Genomic DNA, 17,006 nt, shown 5'->3' on the forward strand with positions numbered 1-17,006 from the left:
CCTAGAACAACAGAAGAACCTCCAGACACATGATTAATATCAAGAGTGGTGGGGGAAAATGGCCCAATGGCCCAAATGCTTGCCCCCTACAACTAGGGACCAACACTACAAACAAACAGAAGATTTCCCAGCACACTTGCCAGTAAGCCTGCAAAAAACAAACTGCCCATGTATTAAAATTTATCTTAAAAACTGAGGGTTTAGTTGAACACATTTCTAAATATATGTGGAAACTTCACTGCCTCCTCAAGGCTCCTCTGTAAAGTGTGGTCCTACTCCTAACTCTTACATTTTTTGAGTTTCCAAGTTGAAGCATGTATAGCCACTTACCGGACTGTTGCACGCTGCTATACGTCCTAAGTTTAAAGAGGAATATCATAGCTATGGCAGCAGCTAGCTGCCGTAGCCCCGGTATCCTCTTCTTTGGTCGGCGGTCCGTTTTCCGATAAGAGTGGTCTCTGGTGCGGATTTGTGAAGAGATCACTTTTATCGGCGGCGGGAGAGGAGCCCCCCCCCCCCCCTGCTGCGCTCCGGAGCCCTCTGCCGATTACCGGAGTCGTAGGCAGCGGGGGAGTCGAACGGATGTTATCCCTAGCTGGGTATGGAGACAAGTGAAGGGAAGATGCCCCCCACCCGTCTCCATAATATTGCAGGGCGGAAGTGACCTCAAAACCTCACTTCCGCCCATAGCTCTTAAAAAGCAATTTTTTAAATTTATTTATTTATTTTTATTGCATTTTAGTGTAAATATGAGATGCGCCCAGCCCCTAATCTACATGTAGGACACCGGGCGCATGGATTTCAATGTGTTTTTTTGTTTGTTTTTTTGGAAGCAAATGTTAGAGCCAGAAGCTCTAATCGGCTTCAAAAAAGGGTGGGCTGGGGGTGTTGGTTTGCCACCCCCCCCCCCCCCACAATATTGAGCACCAGTCGCCACTAATTGGAGAAATATATCAATATGTGAACAGTTTCTCCAAATTACCCTCCCAAATTGTAAAATAAAGATCGGAAATATTCTTGAGCCGCTGGCGCTTGGGGAAGCAGCAGGTGGCAGTGGAAGGGCCTCAGGTCAACTTTTTTTCTGCTGGGCCCACAAGCTTCAAATGACACCTCTGCTGTTGCATCTTGAAATAAATGTTTATTTATAGAATGAAGAGTTTACCCTAACTTGAAATAAAACACACCAAATACAGTTAAATTACCTGTTTACTAATTTAGGCGACATACACCCAGATAGCAAGTAATTGAGCTGCAAGTTTGAAAATTAATGGCTAAGCTATTGCCAGTCTTCACAAGTCTGTTGTACAATTGGAGCAAGTCTGCATTGCATGACTCCAGATCAACATTCTCTGCAAACATTCTCCAAGTCTGCTGCAAGTTCTTGTTCAGTTATGTTGTGCAATAGTCATCCCAACACAGGGGGTCACTGTGACTTGCAGAGCTCATGCTGTAGACTCACCACTGCAACTTTGCTCTTGCTAGAGACTTGCCATGCAAATTTTGCTACAAATTGGAAAAGTGTCAACTAGAACTTTAGCTTCAAGTGCTCTTCAAGTGTACAACGTGCCAGTGAAAATGTGCAGCAAGTTAAAGTGGTTGTAAACCCTTACAAACCACTTTGACCTACAGGTAAGCCTAGATTAAGGCTTACCTGTAGGTCCAAGAAATATCTCCTAAACCTATATGGTTTAGGAGATATTTGCCCGAAAACAGGCACCGCTGTCTACGGCGCATGCGCCGTAGACAGCGGCGCGCAGGCGCACTGAGCGCAGCATTCTCAACTACGGAGCTGCCGCGCGTGTTGGCTCCCGTGCGCATGCGCAGGAGTGACGTCATCGCGGCTTTGCCGAATGACAGTGGCGGAGCTGCGAGACCCCACCGAGAAGATGGATGCGCCGGACTACAGGGGACAGCGGCGACTTCGCTGGCTCCTGTGTCAGGTAAGTGACACATAATGGACTACTATGCGATGCGATGCGATGCATAGTAGTCCATTATGCTTTGCCTTTGCAGGGAATGAAAGAGGAAGTAAACCCATCAGGGTTTACTTCCTCTTTAAACAGAATTTGACACTGCCACAAATTTGTGACAAGTTATCCTTGCTATCTGGGCAATAACAGTGGCATGTTGCAAGAAGATAACAGAAGTTTGGAAAACAAAGTGAAAAGGTATTTCAAGTGGATAACTAACGTTCTAATGCTACCTCCTGGTATGTAAAAAAGAAAAGAGAAATGTTTTATGTTTGGCCAATTCTTTTCTCTTGTTGATTGGCTTCTGCATTTTGAAATCAACATCTTCCAGAGCTTTGTATATCAGGTTGAGGAATTGAAAGTGTCGTCCCCGGGTGTCAGTGTGGTCCTCGGCTGTGTAGTTCTCCACAGAAATGATCTCCTCCGCCCCCATCCCTTCAAACAGGTCATGTAACTTGGTTAAGTTGCCGCTTGTCTTGTGGGTGAGGACAATGAGCGGAAAAATTCCTGAGGGCAGAGAAGACTATTACCTTCAGTGCGAGCAAAAAAAAAAACACCTACAAATATTAATACATCTTAGCCTATGTACACACGGTCGGAGATTTCGACAACCAAATCCGTTGGATTTTGTCCGTCTGATTTTGTCCGTCTGATTTTGTCTGAAACTGTTGCATACACACGGTCGGACTAAGTTGTCGAAAAATCCGATCTTTCAGAACGTGATGACGTCATTTCGTTACGATGGGACTACGTTCAGGCTAGTAGCCAATAGCTTTGATGTAGGAATTTGATCTGAGCATGCGTGGCACTTGGTCCGATCAAAATTCTCTACACATGATCGGAGTATGTCCGATCGAACCAGTCGGTCGGAAAATATTTCCAACAAGTTGGAAAATTGGGTCCGACGGATATTCCGACGGAATCAGTCCGATCAGGGCCGTTTTTAAGGCAGGGCAAAAGGGGCAGCTGCCCTGGGCCCTGTCATGGTTGTGGGGCCCAAAGCAGCTGCCCCATACTTGCCAACTATCCTGGTTTAAATTCCCTTGTCCCTTGAGTTTTTAGTCCTGTGCTGTGTCCCAATATCTCAGTGTGAAGTGCTGGTACTAATGCTGCCCAGCTCTGCCCTATTGTTGTGTACAGATGACTCACCTGCAGACCCTGTGTTTACATGTAAATTACTGGCATTCATATGTAAATAGGGGCGGCAGACGGCATTCATATGTATATCATGCCCCCCTGAGGTCATAGCCACAGTAATCTCTAGCAACCAATAAACAAGCAGAAATCATGTGCTGTAACCTCTAGCAACTAATCAGTGAGCCATAATGTATGCTGTAACCTCTAGCAACCAGTCAGTGAGCAGTAATGATACACTGTAACCTCTGGCAACCAATCACAATCGCTGCCTGATCTGGTTCAGTAAACTGATTTTGAGTCTAGCTACTATTTATTGTATGTCTCAGAGCAACTGGAGAGCAAAACTGCATGGGGGGAGGGGGGCCCCAAGAAAAGTTTTGCCCAGGGTCCAATCAATATTAAAGACGGCTCTGAGTCCGATGCATACCACACACAGTCGGATTATCCGACAACATGGTCCGATAGGACACATTCCGACGGATTCTCGTGTGTACAAGGGCTTACAGAGATCACAGCACTCCCCCTCAACAATGCCTTCTCCTTTTCTCCTTTTCTCTCCAGAAGGATGGAGCCATCTTTGTTCAGGCACCATCTGATTCCTAGACTGAGCTTCCAACAGGGAGGTGCCACATTCATATAAATTATAATATATGACACAGATCAGCCCCTCACCTTGACTTGCTACAAAATCACAATGTTGTAGTATATAAAGCCTTTTTAGTTGGAGCAGTGCTAAGTCTAAATACACCAATATGAGTGTAAAAACTTAAGAACCACATATATAGACAAAAGTTGAAAAAATGTACAATATTAAATAGAAAATGAAACAAAAGGCCAGTGCACAAATAAAGTAAAAAAATAAATAAATCAAATAATCAATGCTAAAGTGCAGCATTCAAAGTAAACTTTGAATGCAAAAAATATTTTTAAAATCATATGACAATAATGTGCAATCCTTCTTCCAGGATAAATGCTGAGTGATTGACAAACAGATCCCAGTGTCAATCATCATAAATTAGTGCTGAATCCCAGATAGGGCACAAAGTCACCACCATGTGCAATGGCCAGGGCTGGACTTACCATTGGGTTTCACTGGGCTCAAGCCCATGGGCCCCGCCCGATAGGGGCCCCGCCGAGATACATAGCCGAGTGTACTCGGCTTGGCTCGGCTCACAGTCACGCCCAGTCCCGCCCTATGATGGACATAACACAGGGAGTGGGCGTGACTATGAACCGAGCCGAGTACACTTGGGTACTCTCGGCTCCGCTCGGGACTGCAAGAGGACCCGAGAGCCACCGAGAGGACCCGAGAGCCGCGGGGAGGACTCGAGAGCCACCAAGAGGACCCGAGAGCCATCAAGATACACAGGACTCTATCTCAGTGGCGCCATTTTTAAATTTCCCTCCTAAAAGTTTAAAATCTGTCCTAAACTTGGGGTGTGCGTTATATGCCGATAAATACGGTAATGTATAGAAGGTAGGGCCCAAAAGTGACTAAAGCCCAGGGGCCCCCACCACCCGAAGTCCTGCCCTGGCAATGGCCGCTCACCTCAAATCCAAAGATAATGCATATCAAACTACCAAAGCAATCTCCATATGATGTCATCCGTCAATGGTCATCACACATGTAATAAAAAAAAATCTCCTCATGGAGTAGTATGAACTAATAGTTTATTTAAAACAAAGGTAGACTTACATTTAAAATTGAAGATATGTGAGTAGCCACAGCAGAATGGAGTCCCTGTGATAGACTCACCCGGGACAGAGGCTTTTGGAGGGGACTGAATGCTTGCCTCTGATTATGGGCCGTGAATTTTAAGGGAACACTACTCTTTGTGAGTTGTATGCCTGGGGACCCTTGAAGTAATGTTACTTTGGATTCAAGTCCATGTCTCCCCAAGACACACAGACTCTGGAAACCCTGCATAGGACCTCAATGCCATATTAGAAATAGTGACGGCTTCATACTGTTGGGACTAGGGATGAGCTTCGTGTTTGGCTGGATGTTCGGTCGTTCGCCGAATTTCAAACATTATGGGCCGTTCGCGCCAAATTCGAGTGGCGCGTCACGGCCCATAATTCACTGCGGCATCGCAGCGCATTGCTGGCTGAGGATTGGCCAAGCACTATGACCAATCACAGCGTCGTCAGCACAGAGACCCATAATTAGCCAAAGGAAGGGTGCCTTTGGCCAATCATGGCTCAGGGGAGTAGGTACACGCCCCACATAATATAAGGCTGCCTGCGTGTCGGCCTTATGTAGTGTGTTGCGGGTGGTGTGTGAGAGAGATAGAGAAAGAGAGTCACAGTGTCATTTCATTTCAGTTAGATAGAGCAGGCAGTTTAGCTAGATCTCACTTCAGAGTGTTCCTGTTATTCTCGCTGCAGTTTATTAAGTCAGTGTACTGTATACTGGGCACAGTGTGCAGCTAAAGCTGATTGCAGACCATCCCTGTTCTCTGCTTAATAATATAGGCTGGCAGTTCATTGAGCTAAGCTGCAGTTTATTAAGTCAGTGTACTGTATACTGGGCTCAGTGCGCAGCTAAAGCTGACTGCAGACCATCCCTGTTCTCTGCCTAATAGTGATGGATGAACTTCTGACAGGACATTTCGCGAACCGCGAACGCGGGCAAAATTTTGCGACCCGCAAAGTTTGCGGCAGACCCCATTGACTTTAATGGTAGGCGAACCTTAAAAACCTCCAGGTCATATTTGCAGCCACAAAATACTTACTAGCTGTGCACACATAGTCCCACCACATGGACACTGACATAACAAAAGTATTAAGTGAATCTGGGATCGACGACGACAAGCATTCTTTTTTTATCTGTGAAATTTTGATAATTCAGGAGCACATTAAGGCCATGGAGGAGAGGCAAGGTCAGGCCAGGCTATGAAGGGGGTGCAGGAGATGATCAGTGCCACAGTCAGGGCAGTGCAGTCCTGTACCAGTGTCCCAGTGTGCCAACCTGTGCTTGAGCCCCTCCCTCTGCCCGGCCCTTACCCCCACCTATGCAGGGCTCCACTGCGGTGGTCCTGAGGTGCCAGTCCAGTGCTGATCCTCAGCCATGGTGCTGGCACTGCCTGCTGATTGACTTCTCCGCTGCTATCTCCCTCACTGACACCAGCACTGAGATAGAACACTGACACCAGCACCGTAATAGAGACTGAGCACTGACACCAGCACCGAGATAGAGAGCACTGACACCAGCACCGTGATAGAGAGCACTGACACCAGCACCAAGATAGAGAGCACTGAGACCACACCAGCACCCAGATAAAGAGCACTGACACCACACCAGCACCGTGATAGAGAGCACTGACACCAGCACCATGATAGAGAGCACTGACACCACACCACTGCATGCAGTGCACTATAATATGCTTTCTATATTTGAAAGAAAGTATATTATACGTGTACAACCCTATATACTGTACACCTATACCAGTCCTTAAAAGGACCTTTGTCGACCTAATAGTAATAGCTAGTGATTAAACTGACTGTCCCTGCTCCACACAGCATCCTGTCCCTACACTGACAAAAGACAGCTGCAGAATCAGTCAGCAGTGCACTCAGCAATCATCAGCACAGCAGTCAGCAGCAGTGCACCAGAACCCTATATACTGTACACCTATACCAGTCCTTAAAAGGACTTTTGTGGATCTAATAGTAATAGCTAGTGATTAAACTGGCTGTCCCTGCTCCACACAGCGTCCTGTCCCTACACTGACAAAAGGCAGAATGTAAAATGGCCACCAGATCAGGTCTATTTATAAGGTAGGGGGTATGTCCAATTGTCCATGTGCTGAAATGTCTCAATTGGCTATCCTGTACCCCATGATGGATGTGTCATCATGGGTCAAAGTTCTTCACAATGTAAACGCATCCGCCGCGCGAACAGCGCCAGAAGTTTGCCGGTTTGGCGAATCACGAACGAGTAAAATTCGCCACGACCCGACAGCCGGGCGAACCGCAAGGCCATCTCTACTGCCCGATAATATAGACTGGCAGTTGATTGAGCTGAGCTGCAGTTTATTAAGTCAGTGTACTGTATACAGGGTACAGTGTGCAGCTAAATGACTGCAGACAATTCCTTGTGTACCTATTACAATACATCAAAGAAAGTATGTCTGGAAAGCCAACAAGGAGAGGCAGACACAGGCCAATAAAAGAGGGTAAGCAGGCTCTGTGTCTAGAGGCAACAGTGCTGGTCGTAGACACAGTGAATCCTCATCAGCACGTGGACCGTGGGGCATGCTTGTCCTTTTTTCGGCAGCTGGCTGTGTTGAGCCACAACATGCAGAAGAGTTGAGAGATTGGATGACCAAGCTGTCCTCATCCTCCTCAACCTCTCTCATCCAGGCTCAGGGTACTTTGTCTGCCAAAGCAGCTGCCAAAACGGCCTCTTTCCTCGGCTCAATGGCATCAGTCACTCCTTCCCTAGCCCCACCATGTCCTGGGGAGTCCCCCGAACTGTGTTGACCACAATGTTGGGGAAAATGCTGCAGGAGAATGTGCAGCGTTTTGAGGGCTCTGATAATGGTACCCAGCTTGATGAAGGCAGTTATGTGAGCCCAGAGAGAAGAGTGGTGCCCAAGAAGTACAGCAAACTGGCAGTCATGTTCCCCCAGCTGCAGCATACTGCCAGGTTTGCTCCAGTGACGAGGAGGGAGGGGATGATGAGGTCACTGACTCTACATACTGTAGGTGCCTGATAGGAGAGAGGAGGAGGAGGCACATCTCCAACGAGGCAGGATGCCCTCCAGGGACCAGCTTAAGGGCAGCCACCCGACTGCATCACACCGCAGAGCTCTGCATTTGCAGGGCGCTGCTGTCTCTGCACGTTATTCCAAAAGTTCTTTGGTGTGGGCCTTTTTTTGAGACGTGTGCAGCAGATCGCACCTTTGCTATTTGCAACATATGTCTAAAGCGTATCTCACGTGGCCAAAACATCAGCCGCTTGGGCACCACATGCTTGACCAGACATATGTTGACCTGCCATGCAGTCCGTTGGCAAGCATACATAAAAGACCCACACCAAGGAACAAAGCGGACCTCTCCTTACTCCTCATCAGCTGGGATCTCCAACCCCACTAGACCTTCAGTCCTCTCTGAAATCTGCACTGAGAGAAATGAAGGTGTAGAATTTGGTGTGTCACAGCCAAGTACTTGTGGGCAATCGGCTCTCAGTACACCAACGTCCGATTGTACCAGGCAAATTTCCCTGCCCCAGCTGCTGCACAGCCGAAAGAAGTTTGCTCCCAGCCAACCACATGCCCAGCGGTTGAATGCTAGCTTGGCTAAATTGCTAGCACTTCAACTGCTGCCTTTTCAGTTGGTAGACTCGGCCCCCTTCTGTGAGTTAGTGGAATGTGCAGTTCCTCAGTGGCAGGTTCCCAAATGCCACTTTCCTCAGTGGCGATTCCGGCTCTCAACCGGCATGTGGAAGGCAAGTCTTGGCCTCGCTGGACAGGGCAATCAGCGGTAAGGTGCATATTATCGCTGACTCATGGTCCAGCAGGCATGGACAGGGACGTTACCTATCTTTCACAGCCCACTGGTTGACTCTGCTGGCAGCTGGGAAGGATGAAGGACAGGGTACAGTAGTGTTGGAGGTTGTTCCGCCACCACGCCTCCAAAATGCTACTAGTGGTGATTCTAACACACCTCTCTCCTCCACCCCTCCTCTTCTTCTCCCTCCATGGCCTCTTTCTGTGCTGATTTGTCCTCGGAACCATCGGTGCTCTGTAGGCTACGCAAGTACGCAGGCAAAAAGATGCCATGCGGTGCTTGAACTGGTGTGCTTGGGGGCACAGGAGCCACACTGGGGCAGAGATTCTGTCATCTCTGCAGGGGCAGGCTCAGAGGTGGTTGACGCCATGCCAGCTTAAGCCAGGAATGGTGGTTTGCAGCAATGGCACCAACCTCCTCTCTGCCCTCTGACAGGGACACCTGACCCATGTGCCCTGTTTGGCTCACGTCCTGAACTTGGTGGTGCAGCAGTTCTTGGGCAGGTACCCAGGCTTACAGGATCTCCTGAGGCAGGCCAAGAAAGTCTGTGTGCATTTCCGCCGGTCATATAATGCCAGTACTCGGCTGGCTGACCTCCAAAAGGAATTCCCAAGAACCGCCTAATCTGTGACATGCCCACCAGGTGGAACTCAACATTGGCCATGCTGCAGTGGCTGCACACGAAGCAGAGGGCCATCAGTGAGTACCTGTGCGACTATGGCACCAGGACAGGTTCAGGGGAGCTTGTTTTTTTTGCCCACGCCAGTGGGTCATGATCAGGGATGCATGCACTATCCTGTCAACATTTGAGGAGACCACAAGGATGGTGAGCAGTGACAGTTCATGCATCAGTGACACTGTCCCTCTTGTCTACCTGTTGGAGCACACGCTGCGTGGAATAATGGACAGGGCACTTGAAGCAAAACAGAGGGAGGAAAAGGAGGACTACCTTACCTCTCAAGGCCCCCTTTATCCAGACAGTGCCCCTGCTGGCCCACCGATCACCCAGGAAGAGAAGGAGGAGGAGGATTGTGTCAGCATGAAGGTGGAGCCTAGCTCTCAGCATCAGCAGCAGTCTTCAAGGGATCATTTACAGTCCCAAGAAACCCGTGGACTTGTACGTGGCTGGGAGGAGGTGGCTGCGGATCATGTTGTCCTTAGTGACCCAGAGGACTCCAGATGCATCAGCAAACCTACGCTGCATGGCCTCCCCGAGCCACCCCCATCAAATCATTCTCTGCAGCTATTACCTTTTGTACCACCAACTCGTCCCTTTAGAATGTAAGCTCTATGAGCAGGGCCCTCCTGTACCTTTTGTATTGAACTGTGCTGTAATTGTGTTTTCCCCACTATACATTGTAAAGTTCTGTGTAAACTGTTGGCGCTATATAAATCGTGTATAATATTAATAATAACAATATAAATCTTGCTGTCGCAGAGGGAGCAGAGAATGAAATATCTTCGGGAGGCCTTGCAGAAAGGTTTTTCGTGCAATGCATTTCCAGAGCCTGGGAGGTTACAAATTCCTGTTCCTGGACAACGTGTTGCTGAGGCTTTGGTCAGTCACAGAAGGAGTGGTGGAGAAGGTGGCCATCTGACTGATGCTTTCAGACAATTTTTTTAGCCCGCAGCCCCAAGGTATGATCGGTTCCAGCAACCATCGCCAGCGTCTGATTTACATGGTGCAGGAATGCCTAGGGGCAAGGTCAGACTTGGACACCTTTCCCACCGAAAATCCTCTGGCTTACTGGGCCTTGAAGATGGATCACTGGCCAGAGCTTGCACAGTATGCAATTGAGCTACTGGCCTGTCCTGCATCCAGCGTTCTTTCGGAACGCACATTCACTGCTGCTGAAGGCTTTGTAACCGATCACAGGGTGCGCCTGTCCACCGAATCGGTCGATCGGCTGACCTTCATAAAAATGAATCAGTCTTGGATTACTAGCTACCAAGCACCTGATACTGATGTAACCGAATATTTTTTTTTTAATGTGAGATCCCTTCAAGACTGTCTATGCTGATGCTGAGTGACTATCCTGTTATGCTGATTGACTATCCTCTTCCTCCTCAATTTTCATGCTGATAGCTTGTAAGAACATTTTTGTTTCTGGGCGCCACCACCAGTGGCTAAGGCACAATTTTTCTGCCCCTGTTTAACAGGGACGTGTAATTACAATTTTTGATGCAATAGTTTGCAGCGGGGCTCATTCTTGCTCTCCAACGAGAGTATCTATGAGGTGTTGCAGTGTTGTGGCACCAGCACCAGTGCCTAAGGCCCAATTTTTCTGCCCCTGTTCAACAGGGGCATGTAATTACAATTCTTGATCTAATATTTCTTTTTTTTTATTATTTATAACAAGGGAAAGAAAACTGATCCACAGGGATCAAAATACATGAAAATAAGACAACAGACGTCACAGGTATACAATTAAAACAGTCGCATGTAATGCTCCATTGCCCTTTCCATGGGGCAGAAGTCCCACCAACATAGGAGTGCAATGTTAACCCCGTGAATTCAGCATCCTCCCCACTTTTTACCTTTATCAAAGCAGAAAGTATGATCCGAGACCACGAAAGGAGAGAGAAGTAAAAAAGAGGTAAATGGAGAAGAGTGGAGAGAAAAATATAAGGTGGGAAGAGGGGGAGTCTGGGGAGGTGGGGGGGGGGCAAGAGGGAGGGGGGGATGGAGGGGAGGGGGGTATGGTGAACATGGATTTGGTGGCTCTTGCCCCTCAAGGTTAAGCCCTCTCAGCTTTCCCCATTAGGGGGAGAGAGTCTGATCTTATCAGTCCTGGTTGACTAGTCAGTCCTCCTAAGTTTCCGTCCCTCGTCTGAGTATTTAAACACGTTCCATACCTGCCACGTCCTGGAGTAGCCCTCCTGTCTATGTTGACTGGTGAGAACCAAATCCTCCATCCTGCTGACTTCATCCACCTTGTGAAGCCATTGAGTTATGGATGGTGGGTGGGGGGATTTCCAGTTCAGTGGAATGCAGGCCTTGGCCGCATCCAGGAGGTGGCGAACCACAGATTTTTTGTACTGTCATGCTGGAATGCTGGTCGCATCAAGGAGGAAGAACGCCGGATCATCCGGTACCGGCCAGTCCGTGAACAGTTGGGTTATTCGGCGGACCTCCGTCCAGTAGTGTCGTAAACGGGGGCAGGACCAAAGAATTTGTAAAATAGTACCCTTCTCGGCTTGACATCTCAAACAGCGGTTGGAGGTCGCTGGGAAAAGTTTATGTAGGATGGTGGGGGTCCTGTACCAACGCGTGAGGATCTTATAGTTCGTTTCCTGGGTTTTGGTGCAGAGGGAGGATTTATGAGTGAAAGTAAGGATATGTTGGGACATTTGGGTTGTGAAGCGGTTACCTAAGTCTCTTTCCCATTTGAGAAGGCCAGGGGGTTGACAATCCCCTGGCACTTCCATCAGTAATGCGTAGGACAGAGCGAGGGTATGTGAAATTACCCCAGCCTCTGTACAAATCGTCTCCAAAGGTGTGAGGGGCTGTTGCATGTCATTTCGTGGGAGCGGCATACTGCAGCTCTTAGAAAGTCCAGTTTGTATTGGCCATCAGGATCAGACAGTTCCCTGTGCGTTTTCCACTTTGCCAAGGTACTAAAGTGGGAAGCCTGAAACAGGCCCGAGGCCCGGAGGTCCATACATTTCTTGTCCCTCAGGTCTGGTTCAAAACGGGGGTGCCCAATGACGGGCTTCAAGGGGGAGCTGCACGTGGAGATATCGGGTTTCAACAGTATTTGTGAGTAGATTTTGGCCGTAGTACCCACCAAGGGGTGGCGTGTGAGGGCGGGCAGCAGTTCAGGGAAACACCAGGGTGTCCTATGGAGTGGGATGTCGAACTGATCCTGCTCTAACAGCGTCCACAATTTAACGTCGCTATGTCTGCACCAATCAATTAACCTGCTAAGGTGGGCGGCCTGATAGTATGTTCTGACTTCTGGGAATGCCAATCCCCATGGGACTTCGGGAGGGAGAGTATCTTCCCACTCACTCTCGGGTGCTTCCCTGCCCAGAGAAAATTTGCAAAAGTTGCTTGAACTTGTTTAAAGTAACTGGTGGGTACATGAATCGGAAGCGCTTGAAGGAGATAGAGGAATTTATACAGTATTGTCATTTTGAGGATATTACAGCGGCCAAACCACGAGTGGAGGCCGCTGCTCCATCCATTTAGTAGTCCTTGTACTGTTTTCAGCAGGGGGGGAAGTTAAGGTTATACAATTGAGACAATGAAGCGGGAATAAGAGTGCCCAGGTATTTCAGGGCTAAGCCAGTCCACTTGAGCTTAAAGCTCTCTTTGAGTAGCTGGAGTTGGTGCTGAGGCCCCCCTATTCCCATGGCTTCCGATTTAGAAAAATTGATTTTTAAATTGGAAAGGCGGCCATAGATGTTGAATTCCCGTAGGAGGCTCGGTAGCGAGATCATTGGGTTCGAGAGTGAGAACATAAGATCATCCGCGTAAGCGGAGACCTTATGCCATGGCTCTTTGGTTCCAATGCCAGTAGTGTCCGGGTTAAGCCGGATGTGGCACAAGAATGGTTCCAGGGTCAGGGCAAATAGTAGGGGTGAAAGGGGACAGCCCTGCCTAGTCCCGTTTGTAATTGGGAAGGCCTCAGAAAGGAAGCCATTCGCCCTCACCCTGGCCGAAGGAGCGATGTAAGCTGCAGAAATCCAGCGCATCATCCTGTCTCCCAGGCCTACCCGCCGAAGGGTCTCAAACATGAACTGCCAATTGACGCGATCAAGCGCCTTCTCAGCATCTGTGCCCAAGAAGACGCTCGGCGCTCTCCTGCTAGTTGCCAGGTGGATTAGGTTAAGGACTTTGGAGGTGTTGTCCCTGGCCTCCCTAGTTGGGACAAAACCCACCTGGTTCAGATGGATAAGATGGGGCAAATGGTGCTGGAGTCTGGATGCTAAGATTTTGGTGAATATTTTTAGGTCAGTGTTTAGGAGGGAGATGGGGCGGTAGCTGCCACATAGACTTGGGTCCTTACCCTCCTTGGGAATGACCAAAATCTGTGCCTGCAGTGAAGGGTCATGGAGTTGCAGCCCAGTGCCAAGATTGTTAAACAAGGTCATCATATGTTGGCCCAGGGTGGGTAGTATCATTTTGAAATATGAGGTTGTGAGGCCGTCAGGCCCTGGGGCCTTGCCCGGCTTCATAGCATTCACGGCTTGCTGTATCTCGGATAGAGTGATGGGTTCCTCCAGGGAGTCCTGGGATTCCCTCAGGAGTGTCGGCATCTGAGCCAGATCAAGATAGTCGACCATATCCAATCATGAGGGCGGGGGTGAGGTTAGATTGTATAGGGAGCTGTAGTAGGATCGGAACTCCTGTGTGATCTGTTGTGGCAATAAGAGCTTCTGTCCCGAAGCACTTATGATGTGTGGGATATAGGCCGCAGCCCGCTGGGTCTGAATGGGCCGTACTTTGATCTAATATTTCACAGCAGGGCCCGTTTCTGCACCCACCAAGAGTAACTGTGAGGCCTTACAGTGTTGTGGCAACACCACCACACCATCCACCACTAAAGGCCCAACAGGGGCATGTAATTACAATTCTTGATCTAATATTTCACAGCAGGGCCAGTTCCAGCGCCCACCAAGAGTAACTGTGAGGGCTTACAGTGTTGTGGCAACACCAACACCTAAGGCCCAAATTTCTGCAGAGTATATAGGGCAGGCCCCTACTTTCAAACATGCAACTTACAAACGACTCCTACTTTCAAACAGAAGGAAACAACAGGAAGTGAGATGAAATCTACCCCTCCTTTTTTTTAATTTGGGTGCAGGGTTCCCCTTAATATCCCTACAAGACCCAAAGGGGCTGGTAATGGGCTGGGGGGCTACCTATGCCATTTTTTTCTCAATGATTTTCATCCATATTGCCGGAACCAGACATTACATTAAAGCCGCAAGCAGTTTTAAATGACTTTTATTCCTTTAGAAATGTCATTTTGTGCAGGGACTGTTCTAAACACGGGAAACACGCGCCACTTTACAGGCATACTATAGACACCCCCCAGGTACGATATTTAAAGGAATATTTAACTTTTATTTTTTCACTTTAAGCATCATTAAAATCCCTGCTCCTGAAAAAACTGCAGTTTTTAAAACTTTTTTTGCATTGATCCATGTCCCCTGGGGCAGGACCCGGGTCCCCAAACACTTTTTAGGACAATAATTTGCATATTAGCCTTTAAAATTTGCACTTTTGATTTCTCACGTTTGAGTCCCATAAGATTTAACAGGGTTCGAAAGTTTGCGCAAACTATCGGTCCTTTTGCAAGTTCTGGTGCGAACCGAACCGGGGGGTGTTTCGGCTCATCCCTAGTTGGGACTCATAGCAGATGCTGATGTCATCAACTCCAGCCACCTGTCTGTCTGTTGTCTGCTATAATGTATTTATTGTAAATAAGTCCAGTGTGGGCTCTAAGGGTCTTTCACCCATTGTTATTTGTGCTAATTAACTCTTTGTAAGAGTTCAGGGCTTACTACGCATGCACCAATGGCGCATTGCCGCAAGAGGAAATCTATGCCAACTGAGCATGCGCCAAAGACGCCTCAGTGTGCCAACCCGCACCTGTGCAGAAGATCTGTTGGAAAAAGGCAGGAAAATGCCCAGGAGGCACATAGGAAGTGACCTCAACCTGATGGAAAAAAGCCGGGAAAAATGGCCAGGAGGTGCACTGGAAGTGACCTCAAACTTCCCTATATAAGCCCAGCCCAGACACTGCCAAATTGCTGGATTCTCTTCAGTCCCCCCTTGTTCCTGTGCTAGTGTGTGATCTGTCTGAACTTGTGACCTGGAAACCTATTTGAATACTCTTGATTGCTGCTTGCCATTGACCTCGGATTTGTACCTTGACCATTCTACTTCTTTGCCCCTTTTGTACTCAACTGCCAGATTGGAACCAACCCCGGGTTGGATCTCAACCATTCTTCTTCTGATTAACCCTTCTGTACTTCGTTGCCAGAGTGGACTTGACCTCGGCTCGGATCTCAGACTAAGTGTCAGGGAAATGGCCGTGTTGTGGGCAACTCCGCCAGTAATCGTCATGGTTGGGCCAGAAGAGTTTCTGTGCGCTTGTGCGCACGCAGATGCGCGGCAGCCACGAAACGGCAGTCTGCGCGCGCCGATGCGCATGCACACGCCATGATGATTGTAGGCACCCCCCGGCCTATTTAAACCAATCAGTGACACTTGCAATTTGCTGGATTCTCAACAGCTTCCTGTGTTCCTGTGCTTGTATACTCCGAAGACTCCTGACTTGACCCCTGCTTGGCTTGACCTGTGATCCTGTTTATCTCCTCGTTCTGACCCCGGCTTTGTTGACTACTCTTCGATCCTCTGCCCTCTGTGTATGACCCGGTTTGTTCCTGTACTCCTTTCGGACTGTCTTCTGGTATCTGACCCTTGGCCTGGCTGCGGACCCGGCTCCTGGTTTACCCTGCTGCTTCTAACTCAAGACTTCTCTCCGCACGGCTGCCCATATTGCTACTCGGCACCTTCCAGCTATCTACAGCCAATCAGCAAGCCTGCAGCATTTCTGGCAACCCGTGATCCTTTGGGCACCGCATCCCTTGTATCACTCCCAGGGAAGCGCTGCACTCAGCCACAAGGGATGCCCTCTCAGCAACCCGGCCTCACACCAGAGACTTGACAGTATAATCCAGCCATGACTGAGGCCGGAAGAGGTGCGTCCCCATTAGAGGCCTTGTGTCAACAAGCCACTACTCTGACCCAAGCAATTCAGAAGTTACAGGAAGGCTATCTTCAATTGAGGGATAAGCTGCAACACCTGTCAGAGTCATCTGCTAATGTAGAACCAGTTCCAGCTTCTATCAGCCCCCCTGTACCTGCTCACGAACAATTCTCTGCGACTTCTATGATTATGTTCCCTCTGCCAGAACCCCAAGTTCCCATTCCGGAGTGATTCTCCGGAGACCGAAAAAAGTTCAGATCCTTCAGGACTGCCTGTTTATTATACCTAGCCTTGCAGCTCTGGACTTTTGCCTTAGAGACTGTTAAGGTCGGGTTCCTCATCTCTTTGTTGTATGATGAACCCCAGGCCTTGGCCCACAGTTAATGATAACAAAAGAGTCCAGTCATTAGCACGGTGGACGCATTCCTGGCGGCTAAGGCACAACTCTACGAAGACCCCCAACGTACAGCTACCGCTGAAGCCACCCTGAATTCTCTACAGCAGGGTAGGCGACCAGTAGAGGACTATACCGCAAACTTCTGGCAGGGGTCTGCAGACACAGGCTGGAATGAGGCAGCTCTACTTCACCAGTTCCGCCTAGGACTCTCGGAATCTCTCAAATATGAGTTAGCCAGGATCGGGGTCCCTACTACACTTGAAA

General features: G+C 48.7%; 1 protein-coding gene across 1 annotated transcript in view; it reads right to left on the reverse strand.

Annotated features, from left to right (window-relative positions):
* Positions 1 to 1,118: 1,118 nt before the first annotated feature.
* LOC143923319 (uncharacterized) overlaps positions 1,119 to 17,006 on the reverse strand; it is a 38,720-nt gene continuing 22,832 nt past the window's right edge. The window contains exon 5 of the mRNA XM_077446928.1: positions 1,119 to 2,477. Within this exon, the coding sequence (XP_077303054.1) occupies positions 2,200 to 2,477 (278 nt within the window). The 3' untranslated portion in view covers positions 1,119 to 2,199. The remainder of the gene's footprint in view (positions 2,478 to 17,006) is intronic.

Source organism: Lithobates pipiens, unplaced genomic scaffold (assembly GCF_037356315.1).
Source record: "Lithobates pipiens isolate NorthernLeopardFrog02 unplaced genomic scaffold, aLitPip1_a1.2 Scaffold_22, whole genome shotgun sequence".
Classification (NCBI taxonomy): Eukaryota; Metazoa; Chordata; class Amphibia; order Anura; family Ranidae; genus Lithobates; species Lithobates pipiens.